Source organism: Topomyia yanbarensis, chromosome 2 (genome assembly GCF_030247195.1).
Source record: "Topomyia yanbarensis strain Yona2022 chromosome 2, ASM3024719v1, whole genome shotgun sequence".
Taxonomy (NCBI): Eukaryota; Metazoa; Arthropoda; class Insecta; order Diptera; family Culicidae; genus Topomyia; species Topomyia yanbarensis.
Window position 1 is genome coordinate 151,357,955 of NC_080671.1, and position 19,221 is coordinate 151,377,175.

Consider the following 19,221-nt stretch of genomic DNA (forward strand, 5'->3'; position numbering starts at 1 on the left):
CATTTTGTGTTATAATAGGCTATACACAGTGAATTCCACTAAATGATATTTATATTAGGTTATGCAGTATTAGGAAATTATGTTGGTTATTTTGATTAGGAACATACGCATGCATTTTTGGTATTTTGTTACATTCTAATCCAATCGGCAAGCAAGTGCAAAACATCAACTTTTACTTTAGGGTAGCTACTGTTAGTGAATTATAAAAACATCTAGGGATAAATGCCCAAAACAGAGAATCAGACGATTTTTATAGCAAAACGATAAAACGCTGGTTCCAGGCGACCTCTCGCTTTTTCATGAACTCTCCAGCTACTGCCTTTGAATGAATCAGGCCATCCAAGGTAGGTACACATATCAACTGAATTTTGTTTTTCTATGTGGGTTTTTATGTATTTGTATATTACAACGAAAGAAGAATGGGGTGCTTTGACGATGCTAATGAATGCACAGATGTGGTTGTATACAACTTTGATAGAATAAAGAATAACAGATAACTATGCGTGGTGAACGAACCTATTCAATGAGTCATCTAAACGATTCTATTAACAAATCCCAAAACAATATTTTGCTACTTACTGATCTGGACTCTGGTCGGTATCACTCTCTTCGACTTCTGTCTTGTTACGTCTTCTTTCGCAAATTAGAATAATTGCACATAATACAACGACTTCGGCAATGATACCCAAGAAAACGTACAATGCGGCGTATTTTCCTAAAAACGAATGTAATTAATACAGATTACGAAGTTTGGTTTCCTGATTGCGATAAACTGGCAACTATGTACATACCTCTAATCCTAACGGTTATCGTGACATGCGCGGGCCTACCGGATACATCGGTGGCGTTGTTTCGACCCTCACAGGTATAATCGGTGTAGTCGCTCATTGCGACGCTCTCGATGGTTAGCAGGGCATTCTCGACGCCCTTATCATCCTCGTTCAGGTGGACGTGATCCGTCGTCGTGGTGTAGGTCTTATTACCTGTCGGAGTAATAAGCAGATGTAGTTATTTTCGTGTTTTTTATACCCTCCGAAACAATTACGTCACTCATTCGAAGGGAAGTCGAAAATGTAATTATGAATATGATATTTAGGTAGGTTTGGATATTCATCATGAATCCGACTTATCCAATCAAATCACGAATTCACAAAATCAATATCTTTTTAAGGCTTTATTCAACTGAGAAAAAGATGGGTAGGTAATGTCAGAGACATAACCGGAGTGAAGTAGAATACACTTTAGGCTGTTAATACGAATGCTACAATTTTGACTATCTTCTGATAGTCTATTCCAGCTATTTCGTTATTTCTAATGGAAATACCGAAATATCGGTGCACGTACATTGAAACCTAAAATATTCGAATATATTTATCCTCATATGGTAACCCTGAAAAGAGCATGAACCCTGCGGCACTCGCGCCGTTGTATTTTGTGCAACACCTTCCGAAACTCTAGCAAAATCTTTTTCCAGCACCAGCAGCTGCTCATTTGGGGAGCCATTCGCACGAGTGCCGGGGGGTAATGAGAGTGAAACAATTCATTGGGCAACAGCAGAGAATCGGATATACTTGTACCGTTCTTTCACTATTTCCATTAGAAATACCGAAATAACTTATTTTAATAAAATCCTTTCAGAAATTAGTAAAAATTGCAGCATTCGTATTAACAGCTTAATATGTATGCCACTTCATTTTGGTAATGTCTCTGACATTACCTACCCATCTTTCTCATCTAAAACAGAAAAATTGTTCTGAAAATTTCATAACCTAAGGCGATTTAACGCTACACTTTTGTGAAATCCCATCAGAAAACAAAATTACGTGTTTGTCCAACGAGCTTTCTTTCCCGTTGTTGTAGTAGTGAATTATGCTCCCTTGATGTGGTGATGTATATTGGCCCTGCCCATTTTTCAAAGTGGAATTTATAATGATTTTGAAACATTGCATATTTTACATGTTTTTGAACATCTTGCAAAGCGTTGTGATTGCGATTACAGAGGAAAATATTGATTGAATGATATTTCTATATTCTCCCAATTAATGTTCTATAACTAAACCGTGATCATATTTCCTTAGGGGACGCGTTTTACCCCTATTTTCCTAAATAATAATATTCTCAAACCTGAACCAAGCAGGTACCTTAGAGTGGAATTTTTACAATAACCCTGCAATTGTTACGTATGATAATCGTCAACAAATTTAGTACCAGGACATGACTTTTAATGCAGCTTTCCACTTATGTAGCCGCGATATTCGCAAACAAAATAAGTAAAATGCACATTGCGTTATTTAGCCGCACATGAAATAAGCCGGGCTTAATGTGGATGTAAAAATCTCGTCATACATCAACCTGTTAATCTAGTTATTTAACTGTGTTTATAGCATGATGATACGTAAAACTTTTTCCAGTTTGCTCCGAGGACCGAGTTTTCTAATATTTCCACAGGTAGTGTAAAATTGCTCTATAAACTCGTAAATAAACTTGCCGAAGTAACTCGTATAAAATCATCCACAGAAAATCATAATATCAGCATCTAATAAGCCAACATCATCTTCTTTACACAACGAAACAACCAGTGCTTATTTAATCGTCAATCGCACGCGACAGTTCATTTTCAGTGTAATTGCATAACCTTTCTATATGAGAATGGTAAAAATTTTTATATGGGAAATTCACGTGTGATCGGTTTCTTTTACTTAACTTCGGAACCAATACTTCGTTCAAATGAAATTCGGTAGTAATCAATGTGAATACTATACCCTTAATTTAAGATTGTGAAAATCCAATCAGCAATATATGAGAAGCAGGTGTGAATCTAATTTCGGAACTTGGCCATTCTACAGTTCTCAATGTGGTCAAAGAAACTTTGATTAGCAATGAGTGATCTGGGCCATCGATTTTCAATTAGTTTTGCATCATTTAGATATAATGATTATACCGGTTTATATGGGAATTTCGCACGTGACCGCATACTTCAACCCGTAACACGGGAACTATAACTCCGATTCCAATGAAATTTAATAGCAGTCAATCAATGGGATGCTGTAGCTTTCATTTGAGACAAAAATTGAGAAAATAAGGTCAGACATTTCTAAGAAGCAGATGTGAATTCACTTCAGGAACTTGGCCACTTGCCCGAAGCTTCCGACTCCGTCGAAGTTGTCCAAAGTGGTCGATATGGGTTTGATTGGGAACCAGTGCGATGAAATCCAAACAACTTAGAGCACATGTTATGAGATTTTGCATCTTTTAGATAACATGCAGATACCAATTTATAATGGAATTTCGCGCGTAATCGCACTCATCAACCCGTAACTCCGGAACCGGAAGTCGGAATTCAATGAAATCCAATAGCAGTCTATGGGAACGTTGCACCTTCCATTTGATTCAAGTTTGAGAAAAACGGTTCGGCTATCTCCGAGTAACCGATGTGCATATATTTGGTCACATACATACATACACACATACACCTACACACACTTGCACACACACAGACATTTGCCGAACTCGACGAACTGAGTTGACTGGCATAGGATACTCAGCCCTCTGAGCCTCGGCTAAAAGTCGATTTTCAGAGTGATTGTATAACCTTTCCATAGGAGAAAGGCAAAAATGAATATTTTTCCAAACGTCTTTTTCCCATAAACAGAAAAAATAATGTGAATTTACTGTAGGATTCTTCCGCTGGACAGTAAAATGTATTGTTACCTGAAGTTTTATTGTAAATATGATCTGATAACTCTGCATTGAACAATGTTGAAACAGTAACAACCATAGTATATATTGATTTATGATTGTTTGTAGGGTAAATTCTATTGTTTTTTTTCTATCCGGGAGCCCACTGGACCAGTTTGTCCTTATATTTATTATCAACGAATCCTGTGCTCGCATTGAATTGTGCCAACATTATGGTGTAAATTGAACTATTACTCAGAGTTTGAAAACTTGCTTTTTTGAAATGGTAACTGAATTGTTTGTAAATAGCAGCGGTTGTCAACCTTGTTTGCACCGAGGATCCAGAAATCACTCTGGGTGGTCGCGGACCCCTTCAAAATCACCCTGTATGGTCGCGGATGCCTTCGGAAACAATCCTAACATTCATTAAATAGATGATTTGAAACAGATGAAAGTGACAAAAGTCTAGTTTCGAGAAAATAAGACTTTCTGTTTTGCAAATTTTTAACTCTTAACTTCATAGATAGAATTCAAACTGTGCAGCACATTTTCCAGAATATTTATCAATGAACTGAACCAACTAAAAAAGAGATTTCTTCAAAATCACTTATTATTTTGCACTTCAAATGATTCAGTCTGATGCACGAACCTTAGGGCATTGCAAAAAATTACTAATTTTTGAATTCTCAAAGCGCCCCGCTTTTCATATTGTGACAAATGTCAAAGTTAGCTCAAATGCCAATTTTCACATCATTGTTAGTCAAATTTGGCCCACCGCCCACTTCGTTTGATGTTTTTGAAATTGGCGCTATGAGAAAATCCGGAGGAAACATATATTAAATACTACAACTTTTGAAGCAGCACTCAGAAAATCACAATTCATACCTCTTTTAAAGGAAATAACCTTAGTATTTGAATAGATATATTTTCGTTTTTCCAAAAATACGATATTATGGGTCATTTTGTCCCCAAAATTCTCTATTTTCAATAATTTTCCTGCTCCGTGTTGCAAATCATACATATTTTGCAGTTTATCTAATGTTAAAAAATCTCAGAAATCGAACGGAACATTTGCGACCTTGGTCCGAATACGAGAAGCCTTTTATCATTCTCATTAAATTTTATAATTTTCTCGTGCTTCTTCAATCAATTTACATAAAATGTACCTTGTTGAACGTGCAAAATGCTTAGGAACAAATAAAAATCGATTCCGGTACCGGTAAAATTCAGAAACATCTAATTTTTTGATATTAACTTTACAAATCACATTTTTTCAACAAATGTCCTAATACCCAAACTTATCGTATTTTTCCAGAAATGAAACTTTTCTCATGTAATCCCTAGGCGTATTTTTCGCTAGAAGTAGCAAATTAAATAATAATTTATTGTTTAATGGAGTTGTTATGTGCATAATATGATAAAAATGTGGAATCGGGACTAAATGTCAAAAAATCTGATAGTTCTGAATTTTACTGGCAACGAATCTATTTTTATTTTGTTCCTATAGATTTTACATGTTCAGCAACGTTGGTTGAAGAATAAAAGAAATATATGCATCAGAAAATGATAAAGCTTAATTTCGGATCAAGGTCGCAAATGTTTCGTTCGATTTCTGAATTTTTTTCACATTAGAAAAACTGCAAAATATATATGGTAACCCAGTGAAATATTTTGTTTGAAACGATTTTGAGCTTGATACTACTTTAAAATTGAAACGAATTAAACATTTCTGAATAAGTTGAAAATTTTATGCCGCTGGTTTCAGGTGTTTCAGCGTATGTGCAAATCCCGCTAAATATGTAGTATTTCCACATTTTCACCATTATGTTGAACATAAACAGCCATGAAATCATAGTTTGGACAAATGAGAAAGGCACAACTGCACCACTAGGTGGATTAAAACAGTTTTTTATTAGATTGTGAAAGATAACGATATTGACCGATAAATGCACACAATGACCTCCCACTGCTGCCCCGTCCACCAACACCGCCATTAAACTGAGGAACAATATTTGCAAACACGCCCCACAATAAAAGTTAATCCACGTCGATCCGCCAGTCGGCCACGCCAGCGAGCTGGCTAATAGTTGAGCATTAGTATGGACAGGTGCAGAGTATGAAAAAAACGCAAAAAAGGCCCATAAGTCCTCTCGGTCTCCTCAATGCACAACTATCGAGGCGTAATGCACGTTCTTTGGCAAGCAATATGCTTGATGATGTTTACAATACCGTCAAACCCCTCAATCTAGGAGAGGTTTTGCTAAAAATTGTAATAATTGAAAATATACTGGGGGAGTTTGCTCGCTGTTTTAAATATTTTGCAATGAAAATTTAGGAACATGTTGTTTAAATGTTGCATAATTATTATATGAAAATGGACTGAAAAAACTTTTTGCATTGTCAACAAAATTTAATGAAAACGGTTTTTTTTCTGCGGAAATATCTTAGCCTTTTGAAAACCACTAGGTGATATTCCATCCCACCTTAATGCATGAACTTCTTATATTTTTATCTAATAAACTTAGATGTGATGTTCATACCCATTTGAATAGATAGTTCTTCTATAGTCTACTGATTTTGCTTGATTCGATGACTGAGCTCAATTTTAAACTTACATCGAGGTAACTTTACAAAGTAAATATGTTCAACATGCAAAAAAAAAATTTTAAGACACGAATATGCCAATAAAAAGAAAATATGTGGGACTTTGTCAAGTACCTACGAATTAGTACTCTTCATATAATACTCAGAGCTGAAACCAGCGCGATGGAGGCCTCTCCATAACCATTCCATCAATCAGATGTCAGTTTAGTCTAATGTTATTATTGTTATTGAATACAGTTTATGACCCAATTGAACTTTGTCCGCACCCGTCATTCTTATTGTTTCGATGCAAAACGTCTGAATCTAACTTAGATACAATAGATTGAGCATCACAAAACAATGACATGCATACCTTTTGATCAGGAAAACTCAAACCACCAGTGGGCCCCTTCCAGGGTATCGGTTAGCGTGATTTCACAGGATCCAAATGATAAAACGACTGAGTTTATCCATTTCAATCCCGTTGATGTGCGGCATCGCGATAACTAGTAAAATTTCGTCGTTATGCGAGTTAGCTTCTCGCCTGCCTGTATACGATGACACGATGTGTGCAAGGATACAAGCAAAAGCAACAACAGCATAAACGGCTTCAACACAATTCCATCCGGATGCACAAGAGGAAAAGTTGTAAAATCTTAGAGGCCTCGTCTTCGAAGCCAGTCGTAATGTCCCACGTACGCCATCAGCGTTGAAAGTGTCTTCCGGAGGCAGAACGCGATAACATATCTACCTACCGTGGTGTGTCGTCTCCGTGCACAACCACGTCTGCTCAGAACTTGGAATCAGAGACAAACCTTGGTGGCAGGGAGCACAGCGTTTTCATCGCCATCCGGGGAAGTTTTTGTCGGGTGCAACATAACTTTTCTTTGGTGATGTATTGTGTCTTAAGTCAGCAACGAGTTTCGTAAAAAGTTCAAATATGGATTGAGATTAATTTTTGAACTGACAGACAAATGGAGACGCGTAGTTGTTCAAGTAAAAAACATTTAGGTACATATATTATGTGAAATGCCTCGCGTCTCCATTAACATTGATTTGGGAAATGATTTTCGCTTCTACTACTTCAGCTTGAATAGAATCATTATCTTAATACATATCTACAATCGTTCGCGGGCCCCTTTCCTCAAGTTGTAGCGAAACAGGTCACCATTCACCGGTAAACTGTCGGAAGCCAGTTATTTTAATTTATGCCCAAGATTGCGTGACTTGCGCCGTTTCCAGAGGGCTAGGTGGTTGTCGTCATTTCTGGCAAGAGTCACTCGTGGAAAGCGTGAACACGGAGCTCCACGATAACACACGATATCACACAAAGTAACAGGGCGAAAAAAAAGTCATTCAGTGGGGAAACTTTGCTTTCTTAGTTGGAAGTTTGCGGTAATGGAATAGAATAAACTAAAACCAATCGATAGCCGAACGCCATGCTGGGCAAGGCAGTCAATTTCTGGATTATATCGTAATTTGGGCTGCCCATCGGATGTCGGTAATTTCTCTTCGCTCTCTAGAATATTCAGGGAAAAATATTTACACAACAAGCGTTTTGTTTATTGTTGAGTTGAATCAGCCAAAACTGCGATTGTGGGCCAGCGGCAGCTGGACAGCAACTGTACAGCAAGAGTAAGGGTAACATTTCTTCAAACTCATCTGCCAGCGAGGAAGTAATGTCCAGTCCGCATAAACAACGATCACCGCCCCAGGATTCGGCGGCGCGAGGTGGAAATGAGTGAGCGTTTGGGTGCAATGTTTATTGGCTGTTTACAGTGTGTTACGCGTTCAGTTAATTTAATAAAACAACATCGATTGCTGGTTTGGTTTTTCGCTTGGATTTTGGCCTTCTCAACTATGTGATATTTAACTGACTGCAAAGTTGGAACACCAATTTAGCATGATTGGTGATTTTTGGATGTCAGATCGTTTTTCATTATTTTGGCAACTGGAATTTAGGCGTTACTTGATTGACGGTCATCATTTAAGCATATAGTATTTTATGTAATTTTATTTGTCTTATAATGAACATTTTTTTACATTGTCGGATGCCTCATTCCTATATAAGATAGAGTGATGTGTCCATTTTAAGGATATTAGAAAGTGAATAATAATATAATATGTCAAAATATACAAGGCGACAATGATATTAAAATGATCAAATTTCAATTCGGCTGCAGCGCCTCTTATGTTTACACTGAGCGTACTGAAAACTTTAACCGCGTTTATCTCTAAACCACTTTTTTCAGTTGGCAGGAAATGTAACTCGAATCAATGATTTTGGATCATTCTGAAATTTTTACAGGTTTATTTAAAATTATTTTTCTATCGAGGTACTTAGGTTTTTATTTTATAAATAGGTAATTTTTATTGAACAATTTTGTGTCGATTTTTAACACGTTTTTAGCCTTTTTCTATGAAAAGTGTACCCTCTACGTTAACAATTAAAATATCGAAAAAATTCCTACGTGCAAAAGTTAGTTAGGTTTTGTGCTCTTAATGCGCAAATTGAATTAATACAATTTTCCCACTTTTGGGAATGAATATTTCGAAATATGTCTATTTTTTCTTGAGCTACAGCCCCTTAAATTGCGAAAGCTAGGAGGACACTCTCTGGAGCTGGAATGACACTTATTATTGCCAATAAAATTCATATGTCCCTAAACCATGCTCAAGCCACATTCGCTCTCTGAGTTAGCGAGTGTCCGACTATTACGCCACAGGCCGCTCGGTAGAAGGTCACTAGAATGAAAGTCATTCGGCCGAATGGACATAAGGCTGAATGGATTTTAGGCCGAATGGACATTAGATCAAATGGACACATTATGCCGAATAAAAAAATCCGGTCTTAAATTTATGACAACAAGATCATTATTTCGTGAACTGAAGGATTTACGAAAACCGTGACCAACTTCCTGAAATAATGAATAATAAACTTCGTATTCATGCAACTATTTGTGTCTCCAAAAAACTAGTTCGCGTCGAGTATATGCATGGCGTTACATTCGAATGTTTGGTAGGGTTACTGTGGTTGTTCCCTGGACATGTTTAGTTTTTGTTGTCATACTTGTTCACAATTTGGGAATACACTGCCAACAGTTAAACGATGTTCATGATTGCAGGAGCTTATTCGCGATTTTTGTGATTTCTCATCTAATTACCGTGATATTTTATTCATGAGTTTGCTATCGGATTTTTCTGTCAGAGTAGCGCGATTTATGTTCATTATTGCAGGATCTTAGTCGCGAAATTCGTGATTTCTATTTCGTGGTATTTTAATAGCCACTAGAGTGATTCTTTATTCTTTATCATGATTCATGATAAGCGGGATCATGTTCCATGAGCTATATCACGGACACGATTTGTAGCTTTAAAATGCATTTTTGGTGCTCAGCGCAGTTTTCTTTTTCTGTCGAAACATAACACTGAACTTTCCCTTTTCTATTTATTATTAAACCCGCTTCTCACCCCCACACCAAAAGGCTCGCACAAAGAGCCCCCTGTTTGTGGACACATCAGTTCTCAGCGACAAAAAAGGCAACACACGAAGAAAGAAAAACTATTCGCGAAGACGCTGAGAACAAAAAAATATACGTCAAAGTAATCGGCACAATAAAGATTTTAGAATTAGAATACAAAGAAAATAACTGCATCGAACACCCAGTAGAACGATATTCCTTTTAAGGGGTCGCTGCACTGCCCATAAAAGCATAACAGTCTCATATGGATTTAATCGAAATTGAGCTAGCTGTTGAATTGCATTCTGTATCACCACAGAATCACAATGCACAAATAAGATTACCAGGTTTGTTTAGAAAACATTGAAAAAATTCCAAAACATGGTTGTCCCACCCGCAAGGCTCAATGAAAATGTAAATCTTGAACAGCGTTTTTCTCGGCTTGTTGTTTTTCCATATGGGACTCTTATGCTTTTATGAGTAGTGCAGTATTTATGATAGATACGAAAAGTAAATAATTTTTCCAAATTTAATTATGATTATTATTAGAATAATGCACATAAGAAAAACTTTTTGGTGAATAACTAATTCTATAATAAAAATTAAAAACCTTATCAAATGAATAACGATGTTCTAGGTTCTAATAGTTTTATTATATCTATTACTCGTGCCTCTGGATGGTCACTCTCAGCTGGACATGTATGGCATTTCATGGAATAGTGCATGGAATAAAAATGATTCTACGAATAATACTCTAGATTTTGTGAAATAGTTCCCGTGAAAAATTCATGACCATGTTGCAAGAATATGAAAATGATTAGGGATATCTTCTAAATAGCACAAGCACGCAAGATAGATCGTAGGTCAAGTACTAGTAATCATGAACTAGTTCACGAACCCATGAATAATATTTCATGATTTTGTGAAATATTTTACGTGCACAAAATGGTCAGTCATGACTATTGTACTAGGTATCATGAACCAGTTCATGAATACATGAATAATATTCGAACTACTTCAAGAGCACGAATGGTATGTCGTTATTATTATACTAGGAATCATGGACCAGTTCACGAATAGATGAAAAATATTTTATGATTTCGCGAACTATTTCATGAGTCGTGATTTTCAGTTGAATACATGAATATTTTATGATTTCGTGAACTATTTCACGACCACTAATGATAAGTCATGGCTATTATACTAGGAATTATGGACCAGTTCACGAACATTATGAATGAACATTAGAAGCTGTGGGCGATATTGTGTTTTTGAGCATACTTTCTAAATTTTCTAATTTTAAAAATTTTGTGTTATTCAAGGTTGTTTTTAATCTATACCCCGAACGATTATGTTTTTCGATAGTGCGTGAAAAAGGCTTTCAGCATCCGTATAGATATTATACCTATTAATACCCAAAAGTAATTTTTAATTTTTTTTTTATGAAATATGCGGTTGGGGTAAGTTGGCGGTACTATTTATATTGCAAAAATAGTCATCATATATTTTTATTTCTGGAAATCACTCCAAAGTAAGAGAAACTTTTTCTTGTGTTTCTCGTCAATGCAGGGGACAATTGTTTCAGCCAATCGCCTGAAGAATTTCGAAAACTTGCTTTTGAATATGGAGTACGCGTCGAAGTCAAAATGACGGGGTATTGAGACTGAAATATAATGAAAAGTGTCGAATACTATAAAGTTTTATTGAAAAGGCAATCGGCACATTTCATATGGACCACTTATGTAATTGTATTTCCATTGTATTACTTATTTTCTGGCACTCCGCCACCTTACCCCATACATACCACCAACTTACCCCGAGGCTGGGGTAAGTTGGCGGCTTTTCCGCGTCACATACTTTTGTCTCTAGAAATGAAGACAACGTATGAAACATTTTAATAAAATTCGGAGATGTTGCCGACAGTCTACCCTTTTATGCAACGTGTTCTATTTTGCAAGATCTACCAAAATCAAAGCGGTAAAAAATGAAAACTGAAAACACCGCCAAGTAGCCCCGTTCTCCCCTACTCTCTATCGAAGTTACCATTGTTATAGCGAGCTAAATGTAGTAAATATATAGGTATCTACTTTACGAAAATTTCGTTTGCTATGCTGCTAGAATAATATAAATAAATATTGTAACAAAACATAGGGGAACTCGGGACTATTAATACCGTGGGAGTAATTCAGACGCCCTCGATTTCTCAGAAAATCATAAGACTTTCTGACTGTTGTATATATTCGTGGAAGCGCCATTTTGAAAAATTAATTTTGATAGATGAATCTCATCATGTAGCTTTTTTAGGAAGGATATAAAAGTGTTTCATTTTTTCACCATCCTTATAACAAAAATCATTAAAATGGTAAAATTGTGATTTTTTGGAAAGTTTGAGCCTCCTATTTTATGGAATGATTTTTGTTTGGGTGAAAACACATATTTTCAAAACGCTCACAACTTCTGTGCGTAATGAGCGTGCGGGACTATAAGATAATGTTGCTTTAATATCATCTTAGCTCTACCTAGTGGTGGAAGACTCCGATACACCATAAAGTTTGTGTTTTGAAGTAGAAGTCTTCTATCGTTTCAATGTAGGGATTCCATTTTTATATATTGTACCAGTATACAGCCTATAATCGCAAGTCAGTCCCATTTGCTAAGGGATTCCATATTCACATGGGAGTGACTTGCGATGATAGGCAGTATAGTTTAACTAGAAATAACTAGATTTTTGTGCTATCTGGTTGGAAATATACACAATAATTTTGTATGTAATTCTGTAATGTACAAATACTTTAATAAAATGAAAAAAGAGCAGTCATTATCTATGACATGAATAAATGCTTTCACATAGGCCTGCTAAGCCAAGACAAGCTTCAGCTTCACTGGGAATTGATGTTTAGTTGGCACGATATGGTTATTTGTTGGCGTGAAGAAAACCTTTTTTGTAATTTTTTTGAGCTGTCAAAATTAACAACATACAAATGGAGAAGTTCGATTTGAATGTTTCGTGTTTCACTCGTCAGTAAGTGACACCAACTTGCTGCCAGTTAGATGATAAATCTAAACTAACACCAAATTGGCGCTAGTCGGACATTAAATCCAAACAGTTCACACAACATGTGTTAACAGAGTTAAATGGTGCCAATTTCGGTATTAGTTTGAATATATCGTCTAACTGGCAACAAGTTTGTGTCAGTTACTGACGTGTGTAAAATCAAACAATCAAATCCAATTCCTCTAAGTTGGGAATTTAATCTAAGTTGCTCTTATGCGCAAATTGGTACATCCAAAATGACGAGAAAAACATTAAGGTTGCATCCTTATATCACCAGAAAATATTATTTCCAACGAGCTACACACTTTATTTTATCTGTCAAAACTCAGTTTTCTTCGTATCTTTTGCCGAAATTTTAACAGCTACGATCTCAGTAAACAATTTCTTGCTGAGATTTCAGTAAAAGTGACGTTTGATAACTGAGACTCATTAAATATTTCACCTAAAATCAGCAAACCAATCTCACTTTACTGATAAATCAGTTTCTGAATTTGCTGACTGCATGGATGTTAGGAAATTGCCGAGCCGAATTGAGTGTATATAGACTGTCGAAATTGGACCATTAACAAAAGAGATGTTCAACATTATATATGGCCGAAGGATTTTTACCGTTTTCAAATTTCTAAAGAAGACCAAATAGGGTGATGAGCCTATTTTCACCATACTAAGCAAGGTGCCTCACTAATTCTGTAATTTCTTGCCTTACAATCAATGGAATGCGTACAAATTGACATCAACCGCTTTGCTTCGTTGCTAAGAACCAATATAATAACACAAATGCGTTGAAAACAGTAAAATTCTCGTGTTTGAGCACAATGAAAACTCGAATCGAGTGCCCCTATTGTTGCGCTACCATTTGACTCAATGCGTTGAACAAAGATGGCAGACACTACTCTAACCAACGGCTTCAAATGGGTAGGGTGATAATAGAAACATAGCGCAAATAGGCTCATCACCCTACATACAATCAATTTTTAACGCCAAAACCGTTAATTTTAGGCTAATAGTGCCTTCAAAGAACGAATTCTTTCAATTTCAGCGTCTAAATGGTCCAAATGTTCTGGAGAGGACCCTTTCGAATTGGACTACGGAGGAGCGATAAAACCCGCCAATATCAGCAGATAAATGTCATAAAACCCAACGGGTTACCGAACGATGTATTTTCGGCCGCTAAGCAATCCCATCATGGTGACAACGTCCTACACTATGTGAGCTTGGTTAGAGAGCAACATCTTTAGAGCACGCTGTTTCGCACAGTTTCTCAAAGAGTTATTTTTAAGTTCAATTATTCAGATATTAGATCGCTTTGCACGCTTCGATGAACACGACTATGCTGCTTGGAGTGGAGCAACACCGTGACTGGTTTGGAATTTAGTCACAGTGCGAAATTTTGTGGGAGACGAATTTTGTTAACCAGGTGGCATGCGACTAGTGAGCAATGTGTTTACTTCGTGAGTCGAACGATAGAACCTGATACGGAACGAGACCGTGTACCCTGTGATTGTAAGTCCCAGATTTCAATCTAAATGTTTTCAATTCATGCAATTCAACACCCTTTTCCAAATAGGATAGGAAATTATAACGATATCTTGAAATAAATATACATACCAATTATCCAGGTGAGCCGCGGGTTTGATCCGAACGTTAAACAGTGAAGTGTGAGCTTTTCGCCTTCCACCATGTTTGTTTTTCCTATCTCTGTGCTTTCAAATTTAACAATAACATTTGCTGTGAATAAATTGGAGAAAACAGCGTCTTGTTAGTTTTTGTATATTTAGAGAAAATGTTGAATAATTTCTTAACTAATTCATGTTTTCAAACATTCTACATATTGTTCTACCAATGACATACTTACCTACTACATTAAAAGTCCTAGATGCATTCAGCGCCCGCACGCTGCACGTGTAGCTGCCGGCATCGCTCTCCAGCGCTCGGCTGATTATGAATTTACGCTCCTCGTTCAGTATTCGGTAGCGATCTTTAAGCGACTCGATTTCGCTAACGTTTTTGCCCTCTTTGGACCTGGAGACAATAAAATAAAGCAAAGAATTACAAATGTGAATAGTGCTACAATTATTATTTTCACATTCTAAACTTGTGATTCGTCCACCACTAGACGATCTAAATCGTTTATTTATATTATTATTAAACTGTATGGTGAAACTGTATGGTGAAATATTTGACCTGGCCACCTTAATTATCAAAAGTAAGATGAGCGACCATTTTGTTTACAAAAATGATAGCGTTTGGTCACAGACTTCTAACAATAATATTTTTTATTGTGTTTAGTATTTTTAGAATCGTATTTTTTGTGGTAGAAAATTAAAAAAAAAATCAATGCATCTATTACAAATCAAAAAGGTACATTCTATTTTCAACACACTCTAAAAACTCTTCAGAAATACTAAACAGAAATTAATATCATCAGGGTAAAGTAGAATTAAATATTTTTTAATTTCGTACTAATTTTTCGGAAAATCTTCAATGCCCTTGTTACCCAACTTTCCGTTAAAGTACTAAGATGATATTTGGTCCAAGTCCATCCAACATATGCATGAACAAATGCTGAAAGTTTCAACAAAATCGGAGCTCATCAATACGAGCAGCGGCAAACTTTCGAACAACTGGTACTTAAAAATATGTATCGCAAAAAAACGCTTTCTTTTTTGACTTTTAAAACGAGCCCCCTCTGAAATCGTGTTCAGCTATTTTCGTCTGCGCCCCGTATCACCTATTTTTATTAGGTGATTCATCAACAGTGTTTTCTTCAAAATAATGAGCCACCTTGGTTATGCAACTATTCTTGCCGTTCTTATTTTATTGCATATAAGTAGTAGTCTTGATTCTATTATTTTCCAAATTGCACATATTTTATCGTATATAATTTTAAATGTTCGTTGAGTTGATAGCATGTAAGGGCACAGGTATCCGTCGGGTGATGCCAATAGAGCTAACAACAAACTAATGTCTATGTTTGTTTAGTGTTTATTTAAGCAAGTAGGGAACTAATCCATAGGGCATTAAACATGCATAGGGAACACGCATAGTCTTGTCTGAGTGGAATGATGACTTGAATCATGTACAAGGTTTGTCATGTTCATTGGTTTGCTTTCAGACCATTATGGTTGAACAGAGAAAGCCTAAAAAAGCGGCCATCTTTGAATGCTATTGATTCATAACGAATAAAACAATAAAACTGCTAATTTCGTTAAAGAAGGCCACTTTTCAAGGCTTTCTCAGTAGAACCTTAAATCATGTTCATTACATATTCTTTGAGTTATATTGAGTAATTTCATATAGTTTTGAGAAATACATGCACTATATTATTAATTGTCATGTAAACCATATTTCATGAGCACAATAATATTATAGCTTAAATTTTGTGTTAAAAGGCGACAAAACCGTGGGTCGCCTCTTATTTCTTGCAATTTCTGCATTTTCTGGTTTTGGTACATTGTTTCAATTTAGTAATTTAGTATTTCCTGGTTCCATGTCGTAAGAAACGAAAAAACAGGACTATATACTTCATCTTCTGCATCTTTTAGACTTTCTAGTAATACTAAATTAGTAAATTTTGTGGTCTCAATTGGTTCTGGTCGGTGACGGAGTGACAGGCACGGACAATCTGACTTATGCTTTTGTAGTAAATTAGTAGAATTATTCTGATCATTCTTCGTTTCTATTCGTGATAAACCTACCTGCTTCTCTCTCTAGTAGTTTTTTTCAAGAGTTGTCCTACTGTAGCTGTAGAGCTAGGTTCTCGGAAGGGCTTCCAGTCAGAATCACATACTACAATTGCAGACGAGACAGGCAATGTCGCCCATTAAAACACTGCTTAAGTCCAATTGCAGCGTACGATATGTGCGGGCGAAGCGACTTCGCGATTGCGTGTATCATCGCGAAGGGCTCGAGCATTTCTACGTTAAGGTGTTCGATAGCATGTGCGTTTGTATGTCGCGTGTGCTAACGTGTACGTAACTTCGCGTGTATAAATTCTATTTTATGACCGTGTGCCTTTCCTATATTCGCGTGTGTTCTGGAACGATCGCGCGCGGACCTCGAATCTGATACCTAATTTATCGTGTTTGGTTCAGGTTCTAGAAAAAGTGGGTTCTTCCATATCACTAGAGTTCCCGGTCATGTCGCCATCGGAGGTGTTGTCTAGTGGATATGAGCTTAACTTTTTGATTGGTTCAACTGAATGTATGGACCTTAGTTGCTAGGACGGAGGGTAATGATTTCTGGACGTGATTAATTAATGATTGCGCGAAAACGGACGTTTGTAGGTTCGCGTTTGAGACCGCGTAAGTGCTAACACGTTCACCTTATTACCGGGGTGTTATCAGGTTTGCGCGGTCGCGGGCGTATGCGTGCATTATTGATCGCGAATGGCTTAAGCGCCTTTTTATTCTACAATTGAAAATTAATTTTAATCCACAAAAAAATTTACATGTAAATTATCATAAACAAATTGAATTTTGTGAAAATTGGACCAATTTTTCATGCTATCATGTTAAAAAGATTGTGTAAAAATTACAACATTAAAACAAGGCAAATTTACGTTAAACGCACAGTGATAGGCCAGATACATTTGGAGTATCTCGTAAAGAACTTCGAGATCCGTTCTGAAATTTTTCGCCATCTTCTCAATATAACTATAAATGTTTTCAAAAAATAAAGGACATCTTTTTATTACTACTTAATTTATGTATATCCGGTAGATTTCACATCAGATGCATTGTTCATACTTACTTATAGAGCATGACAATACATTGAAGTCCAAATGATTCACATTTATGAGTTGCAGGTGTATTTCCACTACTCTCACTACCAGAATAGGTTTCTAGGTATCCCAGATGCCTACACTAACTAAAAATCTAACATCTTATTGATGGAAGATGTACTTGTCTACTGGCAAAGTTTGTAATCTGTCAACGTGTAGCCAAAATATTACCAGTCGATGTTAGAGTTCCAACTAGTACCCAACAAATTTACGCGACGGAATGAGGTAGCAAGGCTTTGTTTATCTTTGTATATTTATAATGTCATTTTCGAGGGCTGTGCATCGGCTACTCCGGTGCCAATGGAAACTGTATTGTTTTACACTTCTGCTCAAAAGTACATAAGAAGTACAAAACCAGTGCGCGTAACTACAGCGATACCCATTATTTCATATTTTCCAATCTTCCGGGAGAGAAGATAAATTGTTCTCGAAGAAAATGGACTGCTGATAAGATCAACTCTCGCATGGAAAGCAAAAATGTTTCTCGCTTGCATTGGACGGGAGGATATTTGATCGTTACCATGGGGAAATAGCAAGCGAGCGACCTAGCTGTATCTTACGTGTGAGTGATAATTTTAATCATTGTTTATAAGTGCTAAAACGTTCGTCGGGGCGTTATCCTGTTTGTGAGATCACGAACGCAGGTGTTCGTGGATGCTCGTGAAGAGCCCGAGCGTTTGTATGTTTGTGTGTTTGTCACGTGTGCTCGCGTGTATGTAACTTTGTCTGCATGAATTCGATTTTAAAACCGTGTCGCCATTTGCATATTCGCGTCTATAATTGAATGATCGCGCGCGAACTATGAATCTGATACTCAATATTAGTGCGTGGCTCAGATGCTAGAAGAGAGTAAGTTTCCCCATATCACTAGAGCTCCCGGTCATGTCGCCGTGAAACGTGTTGTCTAGTGAATATGAGCGCCATTTTTTGGTACGTGTTTGTAGGTTCGCGCTTGAGACCGCGCTTATGAGGTGTTTCCATGTTTGCGAGATCACGAACGTAGTTGTGCGTGAACAAAGCTCGAGCGTTTGTATGTTAGCATTTATGTAACTTCGCGATTCTATAACCGTGTGGCCTTTCGCATATTCGCGTGTATTCTTGAATGATCGCGCGGACCGCGACTCTGAAGCTTAATTTGCAGTGGCCATTTCAAATACTAGAAGTGAGGTTCATTGGTCCAACTGAAGGCATCAGGCTAAGCTGAGGGTAGAGATTTCCAGACGTGACCGATTCATGATCGCGCGAGTAGATTAATGCTTACGACCGGGGGGTATTTTAATGTTGGCAAGATCGCGGGCATAAGTATGTGTGGATGATTGCAATTGCATGTTCGCGTTTGTGACCACGTTCGTGTTATCGCGAAAGACACGAGCACTTGTACGTTTTGAATGAGAGAGATTTTGATGGTATATGAGAGAATATGCAATTGATTGTGTTAATGAGTGTCAGTATGATTCTAATTGAAGATATAGTAATGAAAGGAGAAATAACATTCCGAATAAAGAAAAAGAAATGCAAAGAGATCGAGTAAAAGCGTTTAAATTGGCCGATATTATTTTTGGTATACATAAGTAGTGGAAAAGCAAACTACTAGATGTACAGCTAAAACAGACTAATGAAATAGTATAAAAGCACACATGTAACATGCAATCAAACTACTT

General features: G+C 36.8%; 1 protein-coding gene across 22 annotated transcripts in view; it reads right to left on the reverse strand.

Moving 5' to 3' along the window:
• Positions 1–19,221, reverse strand: part of LOC131681761 (uncharacterized) — a 168,707-nt gene that overhangs the window by 25,948 nt on the left and 123,538 nt on the right. For all 22 annotated transcript variants that reach the window (XR_009303978.1, XR_009303977.1, XM_058962791.1 and 19 more), the window contains 4 exons: positions 14,633–14,799; positions 14,386–14,505; positions 792–983; positions 580–715 (listed from right to left, as the gene is read on the reverse strand). Coding sequence is in view for 20 of the 22 variants with exons in the window: in XM_058962791.1 (XP_058818774.1) it covers positions 580–715; positions 792–983; positions 14,386–14,505; positions 14,633–14,799 (615 nt within the window). In the remaining 2 variants the exon portion in view is untranslated. The remainder of the gene's footprint in view (positions 1–579; positions 716–791; positions 984–14,385; positions 14,506–14,632; positions 14,800–19,221) is intronic.